The sequence below is a fragment of the Equus asinus genome, chromosome 2, assembly GCF_041296235.1.
Source record: "Equus asinus isolate D_3611 breed Donkey chromosome 2, EquAss-T2T_v2, whole genome shotgun sequence".
Classification (NCBI taxonomy): domain Eukaryota; kingdom Metazoa; phylum Chordata; class Mammalia; order Perissodactyla; family Equidae; genus Equus; species Equus asinus.
In genome coordinates this window covers 81,061,454-81,080,115 of record NC_091791.1, presented here as the reverse complement: position 1 = coordinate 81,080,115, position 18,662 = coordinate 81,061,454, and the positions used below count along the sequence as shown (strand labels likewise).

The 18,662-nt window shown below is 44.3% G+C and overlaps 1 protein-coding gene across 6 annotated transcripts in view; it reads left to right on the top strand.

Moving 5' to 3' along the window:
* Positions 1-16,566: 16,566 nt before the first annotated feature.
* The window catches only part of RYR2 (ryanodine receptor 2), a 674,743-nt gene continuing 672,647 nt past the window's right edge, over positions 16,567-18,662 (top strand). For all 6 annotated transcript variants that reach the window (XM_070492185.1, XM_044758547.2, XM_070492181.1 and 3 more), the window contains exon 1: positions 16,567-16,751. In XM_070492185.1, coding sequence (XP_070348286.1) covers positions 16,704-16,751 — 48 coding nt within the window. In that variant the 5' untranslated portion in view covers positions 16,567-16,703. The remainder of the gene's footprint in view (positions 16,752-18,662) is intronic.

Here is an 18,662-nt window from a genome sequence, read left to right as displayed (position 1 = left end):
TTTCCTTCCTTCCTTCCTTCATTCCTTCCTTCCTTTCTTCCTTCTTTCCTTCTACTCTCTCTCTCTCTCTCTCTTTACTGTGAGCTAGATAGAGCCCCCGGTCTTCATCTTTCTCTCCTACTTTCCATCTCTATCTTTTTGTTCTACTTCTAGGAAATCTCCTCCATTTTGATTTACAACATTTCTATTGAAGTTTTTATTTTGGTTAACACTTTGAATTTCTAAGAACTCTTACTAGTTTTCTCATTCCTTTTACATGGGTACCTGTTCTTGTCTTACAGGCGTAACATCTCATGAATGATGATATTCATTGTTGCTGTTGTTTTCATTATTTGGCTTTATTCTACACCCTATATTTTCTCTGTTTCTTGGGGTCCTTTTTTCTGTTTATTCTGGCTTCTCTTTTCCATGGTAGTGGTTTCCCTAAACTATCTGCTTATCCCTAGCTTTATATTCTTATTTAAGATTAAGGTATAGTGTCTGTTAGGGGTCAAGCTCAAGCTTCTGTAACACAGAGGCCCCAAAACTACAATTGCCTAAATAAAATGGAAGTTTGTTTATCTCTCTCATGGGTAAACTAGAGGTAAGTGGTTCCAGTTGGTGGGCAGCTCTGCTCTATGAGGTCATTAGAGTCCAGCCAAAGGTGACTGTGGCGGTCAGTTAGCGCCAAGAGTTGGGGGAGGTGCCGTGGAGAGAGGAGATAGAGAATGAGAGAGCTAAGACATAGCAAGGAGCTCCAACAGAGGGTAGAGGGGGAAATGAGTAGGGTTGGTGGCAACTGGAAACATAGGTAGGGAGACAATGAGCAACATCCCACTAACTCAAGGCTCAGGAGTAGAGTTCACATGCCTGGGGTGGAGCCTGACAAAGGCAAGGCCCAATCTCAGTCTAGAAAGAGACAAGGCGTCATAACAGAACCCAGGATCAGGGCCCAAGGACTGAGCCCAGAATGACCTAGAACCTTAGCAACTGGAGGTTTGCTCCAGATTGTGAGGCCATTGCAGCCAAGTGCTTCTTGCCTTGGCTCTGTGACAGACTAAATGTTTGTGTCCTCTCAAATTTCATATGCTGATATCGTAACTCCCAGTATGATGGTGTTAGGAAGTGGGGCCTGCGGGAGGTGATTATGTCATGAGGGTGAAGCCCTCATGAATGGGCTTAGTGCTTTTATAAAAGGGACCCCACAGGGCTCCCCCATTCCTTCCACCATGTGAGGACACGGTGAGAAGACACCATCTGCAAACCAGGAAGAGGGTCCTCAGAGGTACCGGATCTGCCGGTGCTGTGATCTTGGACTTCCCAGCCTCCAGAACTGAGAGAAATAAACGTTTGTTGTTCAAGCCCCCAGTCTGTGGTGTTTTGTTATAGCAGCTCAAACAGACTAAGAGAGGCTCCGAGAGATTCTGAGAAGCAGGGCAAGCACGCAGCATGTGTACGGGGTTCGGTGGCTCTCGGCTGTGCGGCTGTGGTGCCCTGCTGCTGCTGCTGCTGTTGCTGATTGACTTTCAGTGTCTGGAAACAAGGAGGATTTTGTTTTCTATCTGAAGATACCTTCTACTGAACAGATTAAGATTGATGAGCAGATAATTAAAATGCATTTTAAGGATATGCAAATTGAATTAGCAGAAACTGAAAAAGAAATAAAAAATGAAGCCAGAGCAAGAAGACTGGACATTTTTACATATACTTTATTAAGAAGAAAATAGTAATTTCCATATACGGACAAAGAAAAACGTAAAATGAAAACTAATTGACTAAGCAAAATACTTTCTAGGACATGGAATATAAATGAGAATGTTACAGGAATGAAAGTGGGGCAGTTTACCGGGAGTAACATGAAGAAATGCTGAAAGCTAGCAGGTAAAATGAGAAAACTAAAGCTTATGAAGGAAAATTGAAAAAGACTAAATGTCTTAGTAATGAGATATACAAAGAAAAGTATTTCTACTTATTAGATAGATGTAGAAATGTGATTTTAAATGAAACCTAGGGGGCAGAGACATTAAAAAACTGTTACTTATCCATCCATCTATCTATGTATCTATAGTGGAACAGCACTGTGTGGTTTTACTTAGGAGGCATAGATTGAATCTAAAAAATCGAAAAAAATCAGACTCATAGGCATCCACAAGTTTGGGTTATTTATAGTTTTAAGTACTGAGCAAGCGTTGGTTCCATTTTAGAGAATTTGTAGAGGAGAAGTTTGCATACTAACAAAAATAATAAGTTATATATTTATAAAAAATAACCTAGATGTCTTCAGACTGATAAACATAAACTCCATACCAGGAATGAAGATGGAAGGAAATGATTGTGAAACTATTTTATAAAGATTTTAGTAAGAATAGTAGTAAACAACATGGCTTTGTAAAGAACTAATCCTGTCAGACTAAAATCATCTCCTCCTATGACAGAATGACAAGTTTGCTGGATTGAGGAGGAGGTAACAGATATTAGCTACCATGACTTCAGCGAGGATTTTGATTTCTGCTTGGGAAGCAAATAAATAAGATAATTTCAGGTAGTGATAACCAGTTAAGAAGGAAATGAAGCAGAATAACGAGGAAGGAAGTGATGGGTGAAGGCTAGTGCCTTAGAAATGGTGGTCGGGGAGTCTTCTTGGAGAGGATATTTGAACTGAGATCCAAAGAGCTACAAGGATCAAATCCTGTGAAAATCCTAGGGAGAGTGCCCTGTGGCGGGAACAGCTAGTGGGTTACCGCGGCCTGTCTGGAGATGGGTGGAGAGAAGGCCAGTGGGGTGAACGCAGTGAACTAAGGTGGAGGAGGGTATGACGATGAGAGGGGCAGGAAGGGACGGAGAATGCAGGATCTCGAAGGTGTGTGATAAAGGGCATGGATTTTATTCAAGGGCAATGGGAAGAGTTCTGAGTGTTTTAAGCAGGGGAATGACATGATCCAATTTATGTTTGTAAGAGGTCTCCTGGCTGCTGTGCAGGGAGGACTTGAGTGGGAGAGGAGAGGCAGAGGGAGGCCATTGAAGTAACCAGAGAGTGGAGGCTCGGATGAGGATGCTGGCAGCGGTCATAGTTAGGAGTGCCAGATCTGGAATATATTTAGAGGGAGAACTTGACAATGGGTTAGATATGGGGAGTGAGGAAAGACAGTTGACCCAAGGATGCTGCCTGGGACTTTGGGCTTATCAGCTGTCCACCATTAACTGGGATGGGAGAAGACTCATCAAGGAGGGGTTTGGGGAAGAAATTTGGGAGGTCAGTTCTGTCTGGGATATGTGGTATTTGCCTGCCTGCTCTCCATCTACACGAAGGGCTTGTGTAGATAGTTGGAAATAATTCTGGAGCTTAGGCAGAGAGGTTGGTGTTAGAGAAAAACCATTTAGAAGTCACAGTATAGAGATGATATTGAGGTAACCTCGTTGGGATCCTCACGATTTCTCTGGGAGGTAGTTGTAAATAACAGTAGATGAGTGGTGAGTATGTACTGGTCCAAGTGTGACCAGGTATGTCTGTAGAACCCACAGTCCAGGAAGAACAAGACCAATGAGGAGGACAGATTATATAAGAGGATTCCAGGGCCCATCTCTGTTCCATGAGCATAGCTGTACCAGATTTAGCAGATAAAAATATTGCATGGGACATACTTATACTAAAACATATATTTGTTGTTTATCTGAAATTAAAATTTAACTGGATGTTCTGTATTTTGTCTGGCAACCCTACTTCAACATCTACCAAAGTTGGAAGCCATCTTTCTCCATCCCATATGCCTCACAATCATAGTTTTAATTTTTAGCACATTGAGGTAAAACTGCTTTAAATTTCTCTTCCCTGTTAGACTTTGCGCACTTCCTGAAGACAAGTCTGCGTGTTATGCATCCTTGTACAGCTGTGATGTTCAAAGTCCAGAGCTGAATAGGGACATGAGGAAGGTAAATTTATTCTTTTTTCTCACTGGCCCTTTGAAACCACTTAAAGCCTGTTTTTTGCTCTGTTCTATGAATGAAATCTTGTGCCCATAATTTAGAGGACACTCCTGTCACTTTTAGTTATAAGAATAGTCTTGCAATGCCAGAATGTTTAGTCCAGCTTCATAGTCCTGATTTTAAACTTCATATAAAAAGTGTCTCCTTTAGCCAAGAACATACAATGGAGAAAGGAAACCCTCTTCAGTAAATGGTGCTGGGAAAACTGGACAGCCACATGCAAAAGAATGAAAGTAGAACATTATCTTTCTCCATACACAAAAATAGACTCAAAATGGACCAAAGACTTGAAGGTAAAACCTGAAACCATGAAACTTCTAGAAGAAAATATAGGCAGTACACTCTTTGACATCAGCCTTAAAAGATCTTTTCGAATACCCTGTGTACTCAGACAAGGGAAACAAAAGAAAAAATAAACAAGTGGGACTTCATCAGACTAAAGAGCTTCTGCAAGGGCAAGGAAACCAAGATCAAAATGAAAAAAACAACCCACCAACTGGGAGAAAATATCTGCAAATCCTATATTCAACAAGGGGGTAATCTTCACAATATATAAAGAACTCATAGAACTGAACTCCAAAAAATCAAACAACCCAGTCAAAAAATGGGCAGAGGGTATGAACAGACATCTTTCCAAAGGAGATATACAGATGGCCAATAGGAACATGAAAAGATCCTCAATATCACTAATCGTCAGGGAAATGCAAATCAAAACTATACTAAGATACAACCTTACACCTGTTAGAATGGCTATAATCACCAAGACAAAAAATAACAAATGTTGGAGAGGGTGTGGAGAAAAGGGAACCTTTATACACTGCTGGTGGGAATGCAAACTGGTGTAGCCACTATAGAAAACAGTATGGAGATTTCTCAAAGAATTAAAAATAGAACTACCATATGACTCAGCTATCCCACTACTGGGTATTTATCCAAAGAACTTGAAATCAAAAATACAAAGAGACTTATACACCCTTATGTTCATTGCAGCATTATTCACAACAGCCAAGACACGGAGACAACCCAAGTGCCTATTGACTGACGAATGGATAAAGAAATGTGGTGTATATATACAATGGAATACTACTCAGCCATAAAAAGGATAAAATCATCCCATTCGCAAATGCATGGACGGAACTTGAAGATATTATGTTAAGCGAAATAAGCCAGACAGAGAAAGACAAATACTGTATGATTTCACTCATTTGTGGAAGATTACCTAACACACAAAGAGAACAGTTTAGTGGTTACCAGGGGGAAGAGTGTTATGGGGTGGGCCCAAGGGGTGAAGGGGCACATTTATATGGTTTCTGACAAATAATAATGTACAACTGAAATTTCACAATGTTATAAACTATTATGACCACAATAAAAAAAAGTGAAAACAAACATGTACCATGAAAAAAACAAAGTTTCTCCTCTCCTGGAGCTTCGGAGCATTGGCTGAGAGGCCTAAGGCTGGAGGACCATGAGTTGAGCTTCTCTCTATTTCCCTACCTTGCTCCTCTTCTCCTCCCCACTGCCCCCCAGGCAGCCGCTCACCCTCCAGGGTTTGAGGGGGTCTGTGAGAGTGAGGAAGAGCACGAAGGAAGAGGGATGTCAGGTTACTTGCATTTGGGAAATCCTTAAAGGTGATTCTTTCAGGGAGGTTTTCAGGGGGTCCCCCCGCCCCACTTCAGGTCCCTACAAACAGCAATGCCTCTCCCGGCCTCTCCCCTCTCTCCCAGCTTCTGCATTGTCAGCACACCTCCAGCCTCTCTGTGCTGAGGCTGTCCTGCCCTGGCAGGAAGCCCTCTTGGGTAGGCTCCCTTAAAAATGATCTTAAATTGCAGGAAGATACGTCTACCTGTGGTTTGTAGGAAGAAGCTGGCTCCTGGTGTGGCCGTGTCTCATCCCCAGGGAAAGCCGCTCCCTTTTTGCTTTCTCAGACACGAACCAGATATGAACCCCCAGAGGACCCATCCCAGCTCTCTGAGTAGTCACATTGCAGCCCCTCTCCCTGGCTCCAGGTGAGGGGGACACTCTCCGCTCCTCCCTGTCTCTCCTCCCCCAGGCTGGGTGGATATGTTCAGGAATATGACCACACTCCAACTTTATCCAAAGAAATTATCTCTCTCAGTGACTTCAACCTCTACCCTTTTATATCCTCTAGGACTAAGGGCTTCAAAATCAGTTTCCAGCAACTTCTCTGAAATTCCTACATGGGTGTTCTAGAATTTCTCTTTAGAATGTAGAGTCTTTGCCACTTATTTTGTTGGTTTTGGCTTTGGTGCCTTAGCTGAAGCTGAGACAAAAGAGTTCCATCCTACTATCTTTTGTTAAACAGTCATGTGCCGTATAAAGACGTTTCGGTCAATGACCAATCGTGTGTACCACAGTGGTCCCATAAGATTAGTTCCATATAGCCTGGGTGTGTAGTAGGCTGTACCATCTAGGTGTGTGTAAGTACACTCTATGATGTTCACACAATGATGAAATCGCCTGACACATTTCTCAGTATGTATCCCTGTCGTTAAGTGACCCATGACTGCATCTGTATTTTTAGGACCCAGTTCACAGCCTGGTATATAGTAGACACTCAGTAACTGTTTTTTGAACAAATGAATTATTAACAAGAAACAACAGTCAGGAAAGGAGGTTGGCGATTCCCGATCCAGACAACCCATTAGTCTAGCTCAGGCAAAATATTTCCCTGGAAATTGAGATTTCACAATTGAAGTGAGATGGACTTGAGGGAATTCAGAATGTCTGCTCCATTCCTGGTTCCCCCAAGGACAATATGAAAGAACATCAGGACAGGCTCTTAGGTAACACCTTGGCCCATCTCAGCTTAAGTGGAGATTCTTGGGATGGTGTCACCATTCTCAGCTTCATCCCTGAGATCTCTCCCTCTGCCTTGCTCCTTCCTATGCTCCTCAATCACGAGGACCACTGCTCTTCCCATGCCTATCCCTCCCCCAAATCTGGATGACACCTCCTTACCATTCAGCTTATAAGTCACTTCCTCCTTATTGCCCTCATCAGCTTGTCCCCTACACCTCCCATCCTCAGCACCTGTCACTCACCCTTCCGCATTGTGTACCCCTGTAACTTTCTGGAAGCCTGGCACTGCCTCATTCACTTTGTGTTCCGAGAAGAGACACAGAGCTAGGCAGGAAGTGATGATGAATGAATGAATAAATGAGTGAATGGATTGGCACTGGAGTATCAGTTATAAAACCTCCTGGGTTGGGTTTCAGGGGTGGGTCTATCCTGGGCCTACAGCCTTCATCTCTCATTAGAGCCCAACGTATGTCAAGGAGAGGGTGCTGGTTTGGGCAACCTCATCCTTCATGGCTGGATGAGGCTCCCATTGATGGCTTTGTGAACCTGCTACCTGTAGTCTAAGCACAGTCATGCGTCACTTAAGGATGGGGATACATGTCGAGAAACACATTGTTAGGTGGTTCCAGCATTATGTGAACATAGAGTATATACTTACATAAATCTAGATGGTACAGCCTGCTACACATCTAAGATGAATGGTACTAATCTTATGGGACCACTGTCGTATATATATGGTCTGTCACTGACTGAAACATCACTATTTGGTACACGACTGTATAGAATTGTGTCTTCATGTAACATCACAGAGTTGATAAATCATTTTGATCTTGAGGTTTATAGCTCCTTTCCTCAAACTCACATTCTTTAGTCCATCACCTTTGGACACCAATTTCACTGTGATCATGGCATCCAGTGACAAATTTAAAAACATAATTCAGTTTGTAGCATAACATTATTATTCAGTTTGTATCCAGTTTAGCACTGTATAAGTCAGTGTTAAAATTCCCCTGGATTTTATTATATTTTATTTTTTATTTTTTCGAGGAAGATTGGCCTTGAGCTAACATCTGCTGCCAATCCTCCTCTTTTTGCTGAGGAAGACTGGCCCTGAGCCAACATCTGTGCCCATCTCCCTCTTCTTTAAATGTGGGACATCTACCACAGTATGGCTTGACAAGGCGTGCATAGGTCGGCACCAGGATCTAAACTGGCAACCCCCAGGCCGCCAAGGCGGAGTGTGCGATCTTAACCACTGTGCAACCAGGCCGGCCCCTTCCCTGGATTTTATACTCTTCCAAAAGAATCATAATGTTGATGTGTGTGTGACCCACTCTTTTGCCAGCATCATCTCTACCCCAGACAAATGGATCCCTTATAGTCAAATCAAGGTGAAGCGGGAATATGGCATGAACTTGTGGTTAAAAAAAAAATCCAATATCTTCTATGTGGAAGAAGTTCAGTACGTGTATTGGAAATCTAATTAAACTGAAAAGAAAACAGTGAGGAGGTCATTTTAGTAAATTACATAATTAATTCTTTTAGGCTTTTGAGGAATACCTAAAGTTTTTCCATTTATGGATTAAACAAATGAGTATCCTGGTTGATGACACAAAATATATTTCTTTTCTTAAGGGATTGTAAACATTCTTGAGATCATCCTCTTAACTATGAAATTGTAAAGTCATGTACACACATTATCCAAAAAGACAGTTATAAGGAAGTTGAGGCCAATTTGCTGGTTGCCTACCCAATGTTCACCTTCATTTTCTTTCTCACCAACAGAGCCCTGATTTTGTTGAGGGCTGCAATATAACCAACTAAAAACTGTATTCCATAGCCTCTCCTATAAAGAGAGGTGACTAAATTCTGGAAGTTATTGGTGGGAGTTCCAGGAAAGCTCCTTAAATGGTGGATTAACTCATATGGCATGAGCCCTTTTGTCCCACTGTACACCCTTCATTCTTATCTGGAACTTGGATCTGATGGCTGGTGCTGCAGCAGCCACTTTGCAACAGTGAAGCTTGATTCTATGAACTAAGGATGATGGAGGTGAAAGATAGAAGGAGAATGGCATATTGGTAACATCACAGAGCCACCATACCAATTTTGGATTGCCTAGTTTTAGACTTAATGTTACATGAGAGAAATGATCCCTATACTGCTTAACCTTCTGCTTTTTAGGTCTTTGCTATTTGTAAACAAACAAAAAAAAACAATGAAAGATAATGTTTCATTCTTTCAAACACATTCAGTGTTTATGGGACAGTTAATAAGTTAGTGCATTTGTGTCCTAGATGAGAACTTAGCAAACAAACTCTTTGTATCAACAATAATCATGGAACAACTAGAAAAATCCTCATTTTTGAATTTGTTCCACTGAATATGCCATCTGATTGATTTTATTTCAGAGAATATAAATAATTTCCGTTCTAAATTTAGCTGTTCTAAATTTAAATTACACAGACATGCAAGCACGCACAATTTAATGAGTGTGTCCATGTTCCAGGCATTGTGCTCTGCAAGTTATATTCTTTATCTCATTTAATGTTCACAGCAGCCTTGTGAGGTATTATGATTCTCCACATCTTATCCATGGGGTAACAGATGTCTAGACAATAAAGTAACTTCATAGTAAGTGGCAAAGAAGAGATTGGAACTGAGTTTGTTTAGCTTCAAAGCCCAGACTTACGACCACAACCTTGTCCTGTTTCCTGGGACACGACCAGATGAGCATGGGTCCTTTGTTTTACCCATTTACCATCAATAGCAAGGGTGGGAGAATACAGGGTGCCATAGTATAACAATAAATAAATATAATCCATCAAGTTGGACCTCAGCAAAATTTGACAGATAAAGAGAATTTATACTCAGGTGGAAGACTCCTAGATGCACAGAGAATGGAGATTCAGGTTAATTGTTAAACTGGGTAGCCAACTGGCCTAGTTTAAACCAGGCTGAGCACACTAGACCCTCTTTCTTGAAAAGGTGATGGGTGTTACCACTCGGAATGGGGCAGGACATGTACATGTTCACCGCCCCCTGACCTCATTGCCCACCATCCTTTCACTCCCTTGCTCTGCCCATTACACTGCCCTTCAAAATGCCATCTCACCTCAAAGTTTTTGCACATACCAGCCCTTCTGCGTGGAATGCTCCTCCTCCAGAAACCCATGAGGCTCATTCTCTCACTTGATTCAAGTCACCGCTGCCATGTGACTTCATCAGAGATGCCTCCCCTGACCATTTTATCTATAAAATAGTCCCCTCTGTTACTCCTATCCCCTTATCCTGCTTCATATTTCTTCATAGCACGGAATGCTCTTGACATATATATTTATTTGTTTATGTCTATCTCCTCCCCTAGAATAAAGCCCATGAACATGGGGCCTGTGCTTTATTCACTAGGACAAGGCTTGGTACATACTAGATGCTCAATAAATATTTGCTGAATGAAGGAATGAAAGAATGAAGGATTCCAAGAACCTGCTCATGTCCTATGTTATTATGTGAGAACCTGGAAGACATTGGAGAGATTAGTCCTATTCTGGAACAGACTCTCTATTCATAAAGGTTTTTAGGTTAGTTTTGTGTTATGAGCACAACCAGGTGGTCAGTACCTTGCCATTAATGAATGACTTCCATGTAGAAGAAGTGATAGAAAGAAGAATGGTGTTTCAAAATGGAATTTCCTTAAAAGGAAAACAAAACTGGAAAGTCACATACAAAGTGGTAGCAGTGACTAGCAATCTATGACCATGGAGAGAAGACATTCTTGATTACTATCTACGAAGAACAAGCATGATGAAAAGCAGATGCCTCTAGGTGGGTGTGAGTGCATTTGGGGGACACTCTCCTTAGATGCATAACGACAATCCTTGGCAACACAGGATGAAGGGCTGTGCTTCAGGAGGAACTTACTATCTCTGCCCAGAGTAATCAAGCCCAGAAGTGGGCTTTGAACTGTTCCTAGGAGGATGGAGCAGATTTTGACAGGATTTTGTGGCCCTAGGTGGCAGAAGAAACAGCAAAAGAAAAGGCACTTTGATTAATGCACACATGTTATCTGAGGAACAGCAGCCTGGTGTGGGGCCCAAACAAGGTACATTTGGAAATAAATATGGAAAAGGTATGTGGAGGTCTCTATCCTGGAGGGCCTCAAATGCCAGGCTAGGGGGTTGGAACGCAATATGGTAGCTGTCTGGGAGCCATTCTTCAGTGGCTCCAGTTCTGAGTGGCAGTAAGGAGCTGCCATGACTAAGGAACCATAATAGGACACTGATGGGTGGTGAAGGCGAGGGAGTGTCTCAGTGCGCTTGGGCTGCCAGAACAAAATCCCACAGACTGAGAAGCTTACACAACAGAAATGTAATCCTCATAGTTCTGGAGGCTGCGAAGCCCAAGATCAAGGGCTCGCAAGGTAGCTTTCATTCTAAGGCCTCTTCTTTTGGCTTGTAGGCAGCTGCCATCTCGCTGTGTGCTGATATGCCTTCTCTTTTCTCCCTTCCCCTTCTTATAAGGGCATTAAGCCCATCATGGGGGTCCCACCCTCATGGCCTCATCTGAACTTAAGTACCTCCCAAAGGTCCCACCTCCAAATACCATCACATTGGGAGTCAGGCTTCAAATATGAATTTGGGGGGACACAGACATTCAGTCCATAACAGAGAGGAATCAAAGAGGATGATTAGGTTTTCATCCAAGTTGTGGTACAATAGAAATAGGCAAGCCAGGAGGAAGACCTGCCTTAGCGGGTGTGTGACAGCCATAGTGACCTACTTGTAAAGCCACTGAGGTGATTCGGGCTGCAGATGTCTCGGGGGAGCCCACACCTCCTCAGGAAAACCTCTTTCAGAAGAGAGGGTGATTAATTAGCAAAGTTTCAGTCATGTAGGGTCAACCCTCTCTGTGATGTCAAGGGCTCTGCTGACCCCAAGGAACAGATCCTGTTCACTTTTATCGTCCATATGCTGTTCAGTACCGATTAGAATACTAATTATAGTTTCTGGCTTCCTAATGTTTAGATCAATTTAGGGAACTGATAAGATAGTGATGAATAACTTTCGAGCCTTAAAAAACTGATTTCCCCGAAGAATCCCAACTCTGGAGGAGGGCATAAGTTGGATTTTATTTCTAAGCACATAGTAATCCCTGTTTCCTTATGCAGAACTCACGTGGCCTTCCATGAGCTAGCAGGACCCCAAGGGTTGACTCGAAACTAGGAATAAATCTCCTGGGGCTGTGAGGCCCTTTTTTAGTTCCTGCTGGTCTAGACTTTTCTAGTGTTTTCCATGCTGGGATGGGGAGGGGCAATAGCATAAAGAGCTCGGGTTTGGAGGCCTCAGACCCCTGCCTCCTTGCTCAGCAGCTGTGTAATCATGGTCAAGTTACTTAACTTCTCTAACCCTTGGGCTCCTTTTCTCTAAGATGGCATTGCTCTGAAGACGAAAAGAAACAAAAATAAAGTGGCTGAGCACAATAAATTCTCAGTAAATGAGCCTTTATCGTCACCATCATCGTTCCTGACATCATTCCTGGCCACCCGGCATTAACGCAGACCCAGAGATTCAGCCTGTGCGGCCCGGGGCCAGCTTGCCGTGAGTTCCTGGATCTACTGGCGTTTACTTTTAGTTCAGGTCCACATTAGAACTGTCATGTTCTAGAATCCAGGTAACAAAGGTGTAAATAAAATGGAAATTTTCTAAAATTTTGGTTTGTTGGGGCCAGCCTGGTGGCACAGCGGTTAAGTGTGCACGTTCCACTTCGGCAGCCTGGGGTTCGCTGGTTCCGATCCCGGGTGCGGACATGGCACCGCTTGACACGCCATGCTGTGGTAGGTGTCCCATGTATAAAGTAGAGGAAGATGGGCACGGATGTGAGCTCAGGGCCAGTCTTTCTCAGCAAAAAGAGGAGTATTGGCAGCAGTTAGCTCATGGCTAATCTTCCTCAAAACAGAACAAAACAAAATAATAAAATTTTGGTTTGTTAAGTTCTGAAATGGGATACGAAGAAATGCTATGAAACCTTTCTAAGAGATATTGAAACTGGATATCTGAGTTGACAAGGAATGGGCTAACCCTCGAGATGTTAGGGCTGCTCCAATCCTAAAATAAGGATCTAGGGATAATTCCAGAGGCTTTCACTTCAGCAGTAAGGTCTTTGTGTGGTCTTAACTGAAAGAAGCTGAATTAAAATGACAGCACTGAGTCTTTTAGCAGACTTTCTGTAGAAATCTCGAGAAAGAGCTTAATTTTCTAATGCTCACATACATCATTGGTGAGCTTAGTAAGTTGGAAGTCAAAATGAAAAATCTTACATCTGTCTTAATTTTTTCTTCTTTAAGAATGCCCAGAGTCCTGCCACGTGAATAGAGGGCTACCCTGGCCCATTCTGAATGAGATGACTGTAGAAAAATTTGAATCAAAGAAAAAAGGAAATATGAATTTTTCCCTCACTTTCAGTGTATAAAACTGGTCATAAAGAAAAACATTTCCCAAATTTGGACTAAAAAATATAGAAATATCATCCTCTAAATTATTCTTCATTATGATTAATAAAGTCCTAAAGTGGAGTATTATGGGAAACACAACATCTATTGAGTGTAAAGATTCCAATAAAGCAATATTAAAATGACAAATTTCAGTAGCAAAAAGCAAAATAAACTATTATACACACTATGCATTTAGAATATAAGAAACATTTTTATAAAAATTACAAACTCCATAGATATCAGGTATTGTATGCTTATGAAAATACTAAATAAAAAATATATTTTTTTCTGTTTTATGAACTATAGTTTTGTGCCTGTGAAAACGTGTACTTGCTAATCTCTTATAGCTTAAGTCTACAATAAGAATTAAAGACATTGTGGGGCCGGCCCCCTAGCTGAATGGTTAAGCTCATGCCCTCTGCTTTGGCGGCCCAGAGTTTTGCTGCTCTGGATCCCGGGCACCAACCTAGCACTGTTCATCAAGCCATGCTGAGGTGGCGTCCCACATAGCACAACCAGAGGCGCTCACAACTGGAATGTACAACTGTGTACTGGGGGGCTTTGGGGAGAAGAAGAAAAAAAATAAAGACTGGCAACAGATGTTAGCTCAAGGCCAATCTTTAAAAAAAAAAAAAAGGATTAAAGACATTGAACATAAACTTTAAGCTGTATCCAAATATTTCTTTTTCTCAATTAAAATTATATCTAAAATTGAGATTAGTCTCATCCTGCCATTTTATGATCTTTCCAGTCAAAAACAATTTTTCTCACTACAGTTGTTCACCAGAAGAAGAAAGTAGGAAATCGTACATAAAACTAAACCAAACAGTCAAAATAAAAAACATTTTAAATAAAAAATTCCCATAGCCTTTAGTAGCTTTAGTAGTTTTCTTGTAAAAATTATCCCAATTTTTAAATTATGAAATATATCAAAAGTACCAGAGTACCATACATAATATGACACCCATATACTCACCACCAATATTAAATCACTTGCTATATTTGAGGCTCTCCTTTTAAAGATAAATATTACGGGGGCTGACCCCATGGCATAGTGGTTAAGTAGGGGCTGACCCGATGGTGTGCTCCACTTCAGTGGCCCAGGTTCACAGGTCTGGGTCCCGGGTATGGACCTACATCACTCATCAGCCGTGCTGTGGCAGTAACCCACACACAAAATAGAGGAAGACTGGCGTGGATGTTAGCTCAGGGCTAATCTTTCTCAAGAAAAAAAAAAAGAGGAAGATTGGTAACAGATGTTATCTTAGGACAAATCTTCCTCAACAAAATAAATAAATACTATGTATCATTGTCAAACATGTTTTTATACTTTCAGTACAGAGATCTGTAAACTTCATAGCAATGCATTTTTGTGTTTTAAAGTCCACATAAGTCGGATGTTTTATAAACATCCCCTGCTCTAAGTCTATTTGCTGTTGAAGACTGTATGTGGTGAATCATAATCATTGAGTACTGAGGCCATCTAGCACTATGTCACTCATGTTGAGAGAATTAAAGAAATACTAAATGTAACTCTTGTTAGAAAAGTTTGCAACCTGGTTAAAGTGCCCAAATGAAAAACTGGTGAGTTAGAGTTTTTATAATATTTTACCTACCATATGGGTAGAATGGAGTAATTCCCCAAAGTAGAGTATGTATGTTTATTTTAATTAAGAAACTGTCTATGCATAGTTCCAAATGAAATACTTGAAAATGTCAATTTGACATGTCTTAAGTTTGGAAGATCAAATAATTTAACATAAATTATGAGCCAATTTCAGAAATATTCATCCCTTGTGGAGGACTTTTATCTTTTGCAAGCTCTTGGATTGCTGGTTTAGAGGTTCCTGGGAGTAAAAAGTCACGTAAATTATAATGGTTTAAGAATTGGTTAGTTGTCATGGATCAATATACAGGAGTATGTCAAGGACTTGGGTAAGATGACTAGTATCATGAGATAGAGCTGAGCATTACTAGTCTCACCAGGGAGGGAGAGCACTTACAGAGATATTCTTCATGGTATTTATTCCACTGGAAATAGGCAAAACCAGCTCGGTAAGTATAAAGTTAATAAAAGCTGAAAATAAAATGTAAGCTGCGTAGAACTTCCCAGCAGAGTTGAATAACTAACAAGATGTTGCAAAATGTGTAATGTAGGTAAAGTGATGCAAAAGCCTCCATTTTACAGTTTCTGCACCTTTGTAGGATTGTCATTTGGAACCTTTGTTTTGCATATACTATTTTTAAGTTTCCTAAATGAAAGAGCTGTGGACTAGGAATAAGAGACAAGTGCTAATTCTTGCCCAGATTGTGTCAGACCCTGCATTTTCTTAGTCACAGCCGTTTATCAAACGGCAATGTGATGGGCTATTGCACGGAAGGTTGCGGCTCATCAGGGATTCGCACCTGCAGATGTTATCCCATCAATCATCGCAATTTTTTGTTAAATTAAGGTTTGCAGTTCTAAAATACAAACTCCGGTCTGTCTTGTACCCCACTGTCTGGCATAGGCACTCACCGTATATTTGTTGAATGACTCTGTTAATGCTCTGCTAATGCACCATGAATTTTGTGCGGTTTATCCGTGAAAAGCATGGTATCCCGAAACTAGATACTACTGAAGAATTCTCATGTTGATGGGGAATGGAGGGAATCCAAGTTTAAAATACCCTGCGTTGGGTAACCTTTAGTTGGAGACTACACACCCGGCGCATCCGGATGAAGGATGATCCTTGCGTGCGACCTAAAGTGCTGTGGAAGTTACTGCCATTGCCCCCTCCCGGAGGGAGGAACGCCAGCGCCGGGTCTAAGGGCAGAAGGGGCAGGCGGAGGAGCCCAGGCGCTCCAGAAGGGCGCAGGTAGGCGGCCGTGCGCTCGTCGGGTGCGCTCTGGCTCCGATACCCAGCGCAGCCAGTAAGCGGCGCTGGGCCTCGGCTTTGGCGGCCCGGAGGAGCGGGCTGCGGATTACCTGCAGTAGAGGGGAGCCGGCGAGCTCCTCCCCGCGCGCCCGCCCCCACTCCCCGCCCCCACCGCGGCACTCACCCGGGCTCGGCGGGCTCGGCGCACTCGCCCGGAGGAGCCAGGGCAGAGCAGTCCGCCTGCTGCGGGCGGGGAGCGCGAAGCAGGCGCGGCGGGGCTGCGGGGCCACCTCCCCGCGTCCTCCAGCCCGGGTCGCCCTCCTCCCACACAGTGCGGCGCAGGGTGGCTCCCGCCCCGGCCGCCCCCGCCCGCCTGCCCGCGCCTCCTCCGCTCTGCAGGCGGGGACCGCCTGGCGCTCGGCACCCAGCAGCCGCGGCCCCCGCCCGCCCCCGGCTCCGGGTAGCAGCAGCAGCAGCAGCAGCAGCAGCAGCAGGAGGCAGCGCGAGGGGCCGCCGCCGCCGGGCTCCGCGGGGCTAGGGAGCCGGCCCCGGCGAGAAGGCGCGGAGCCATGGCCGATGGGGGCGAGGGCGAGGATGAGATCCAGTTCCTGCGAACTGTAAGCGCCGCGCGTCTTGTGTTCCCCAGGGGCAGGGGCCGCCGGGGCATCCGCTAGCTGGGTCTGGGCGAGTGACAGCGGGCAGTGGGGACGCGCGGGCTGCGGGGGGGGTGCCCACGGGGGATGTCTGAGGAGCCGGGCATCCGCCAGTGTGTGCAGGTGTGCTTGTTGGGGCCAGGGGAGGTGCGTGTCTGTGCGCGCGTGTGTAAAGCCAGGGGACCAAGGCGGCGAGAGCGCGGCGAGCTGGCGGGAGGCGCACGGGCTCGGTCCCGGGGCACCGAGGACGGGGGAGGAGGAGGCGGCCGGTCCGGCCTGACTGGTCGGCGGGGCTGGGACCTTCCGGGCTAGCCGTGGGAGGGTGCAGACAGGGTGGCCGGCGGGGCCGCGCGCTGTCGCCGGGAATTCCGCCGCGGCGCGGGTTCTCCGGCTTTCGGGCTGGCCCCGCGCGCTGACGCGCAGCCCAGGGATTCGCCTCCTCGGCGTGGCGCGCGCCGGGGCTGGCCGGCCGCTGCCCGAAGCTGTCCCCCAAGTTGGGCTGTTGCGAAGGGGCGGGAGAGTCGCCTTCCTGGCCCCCGCGGCTCCCCGGGCTGGGGCCGTGGTGATGCTGTGACTGCTTGTAGAACGTGGAAGGGATAGGAAGCGAGTGTGTGTGTGTGTGTGTGCACGCGCGCGCGGGGGCGGGGGGAGGACAGCGCGAACGTGTCGTTCTCTAAATGCTGGCTTATTGAATGCCGAGTGCAGCAAAGTGTGTGTGTGTGTGTGTGTGTGTGTGTAAGGGCAGGATGGCTGCCCGGAATTTCCACACTGGGTGGCAGCAGGGAAAGGTTGGCTCCACGCGAATACAATTTTTCCTCCTTAAGTACCTCTTGGCGCTGCTGCTTCCTCTCCTGATTTGTTCGGACGCTGCAGATACTCCCAGGCTGAGGCATTGCTCCCTCAGAGCTGGGACTGGAGAGCCTCTAACCCAAGAAAATGCCCCAACTTTGTCTTAAGAATAGCCTAGTTAGCGTTTGCAGCATCCTTTCCGTCCCGTCGGTCCTCCCCTCCACTCCTGTCCTCCTCTCCGAGGGACGGTCCCTTCCAGGATTCCCCCACCGCCGCCCCAGACTGCAGCTTCTGCGGTCACTTCTCCCCTCAACAGTGGACAAGATATCACTTCCCGGTTACAGTTACTTCCACAACCGCAGAAAGTCACAGAAATAGTTAAATTTTGAAATATTTACCAGACAGTAACTTTTAGGTTTAGGTTTTGAGTGCTAAACAAGTGAAAACAGTAAATTTGTCCAAGAATATTGTAAGTGACCGTTTTTTCCTTTATACTCTTCGAATTTTTTTTTTGGCACTCATTTTTGCATTAAGGGGGAAAATCTTTAGAACGGATAAAATCCAAGGTATGCATCAGAAGGTGAATGATTCGACCTAATGGCTGCGTGTTTTGCACCATTGCATATGCTGTTGGCGGTGCTACTGGCCCAAGATCAGCTCTGAAGCTGTTCACTAAAACCTTGTTCACGGGGAATATTTTAAGCCTACTGGTGATATAGTTTATTTTTGTGTGTGTATATGTGTGGAAAAGTGTCTGTAAGGTTTTAAAAAAAATAATAAAAGCCACATGAATAGATGTTTCTGAAAACCACCAGATCTTTTGTTCAGGTGAACAGAATATTTAGTTACTTTGTAATTTTTAAATTCATTTTTTTTTTTTTTGACTCCATGGGGTTAAAATTAGCTAGGAAATTTTGGCAGGCTTTGTGCATCAAGGGCTGCCTGCAGGCTTAAATGTTAAGCTGAGCTCATGGAGGTGGTGTTATCAGAATGCTTAATGGAGATGGACGTCCTGTGCTTGCTGCTGGGCTTCTGTACATATAAAGTCATGTTAACTCTGTGCCACTCGACAGCTGCCTGTCAACT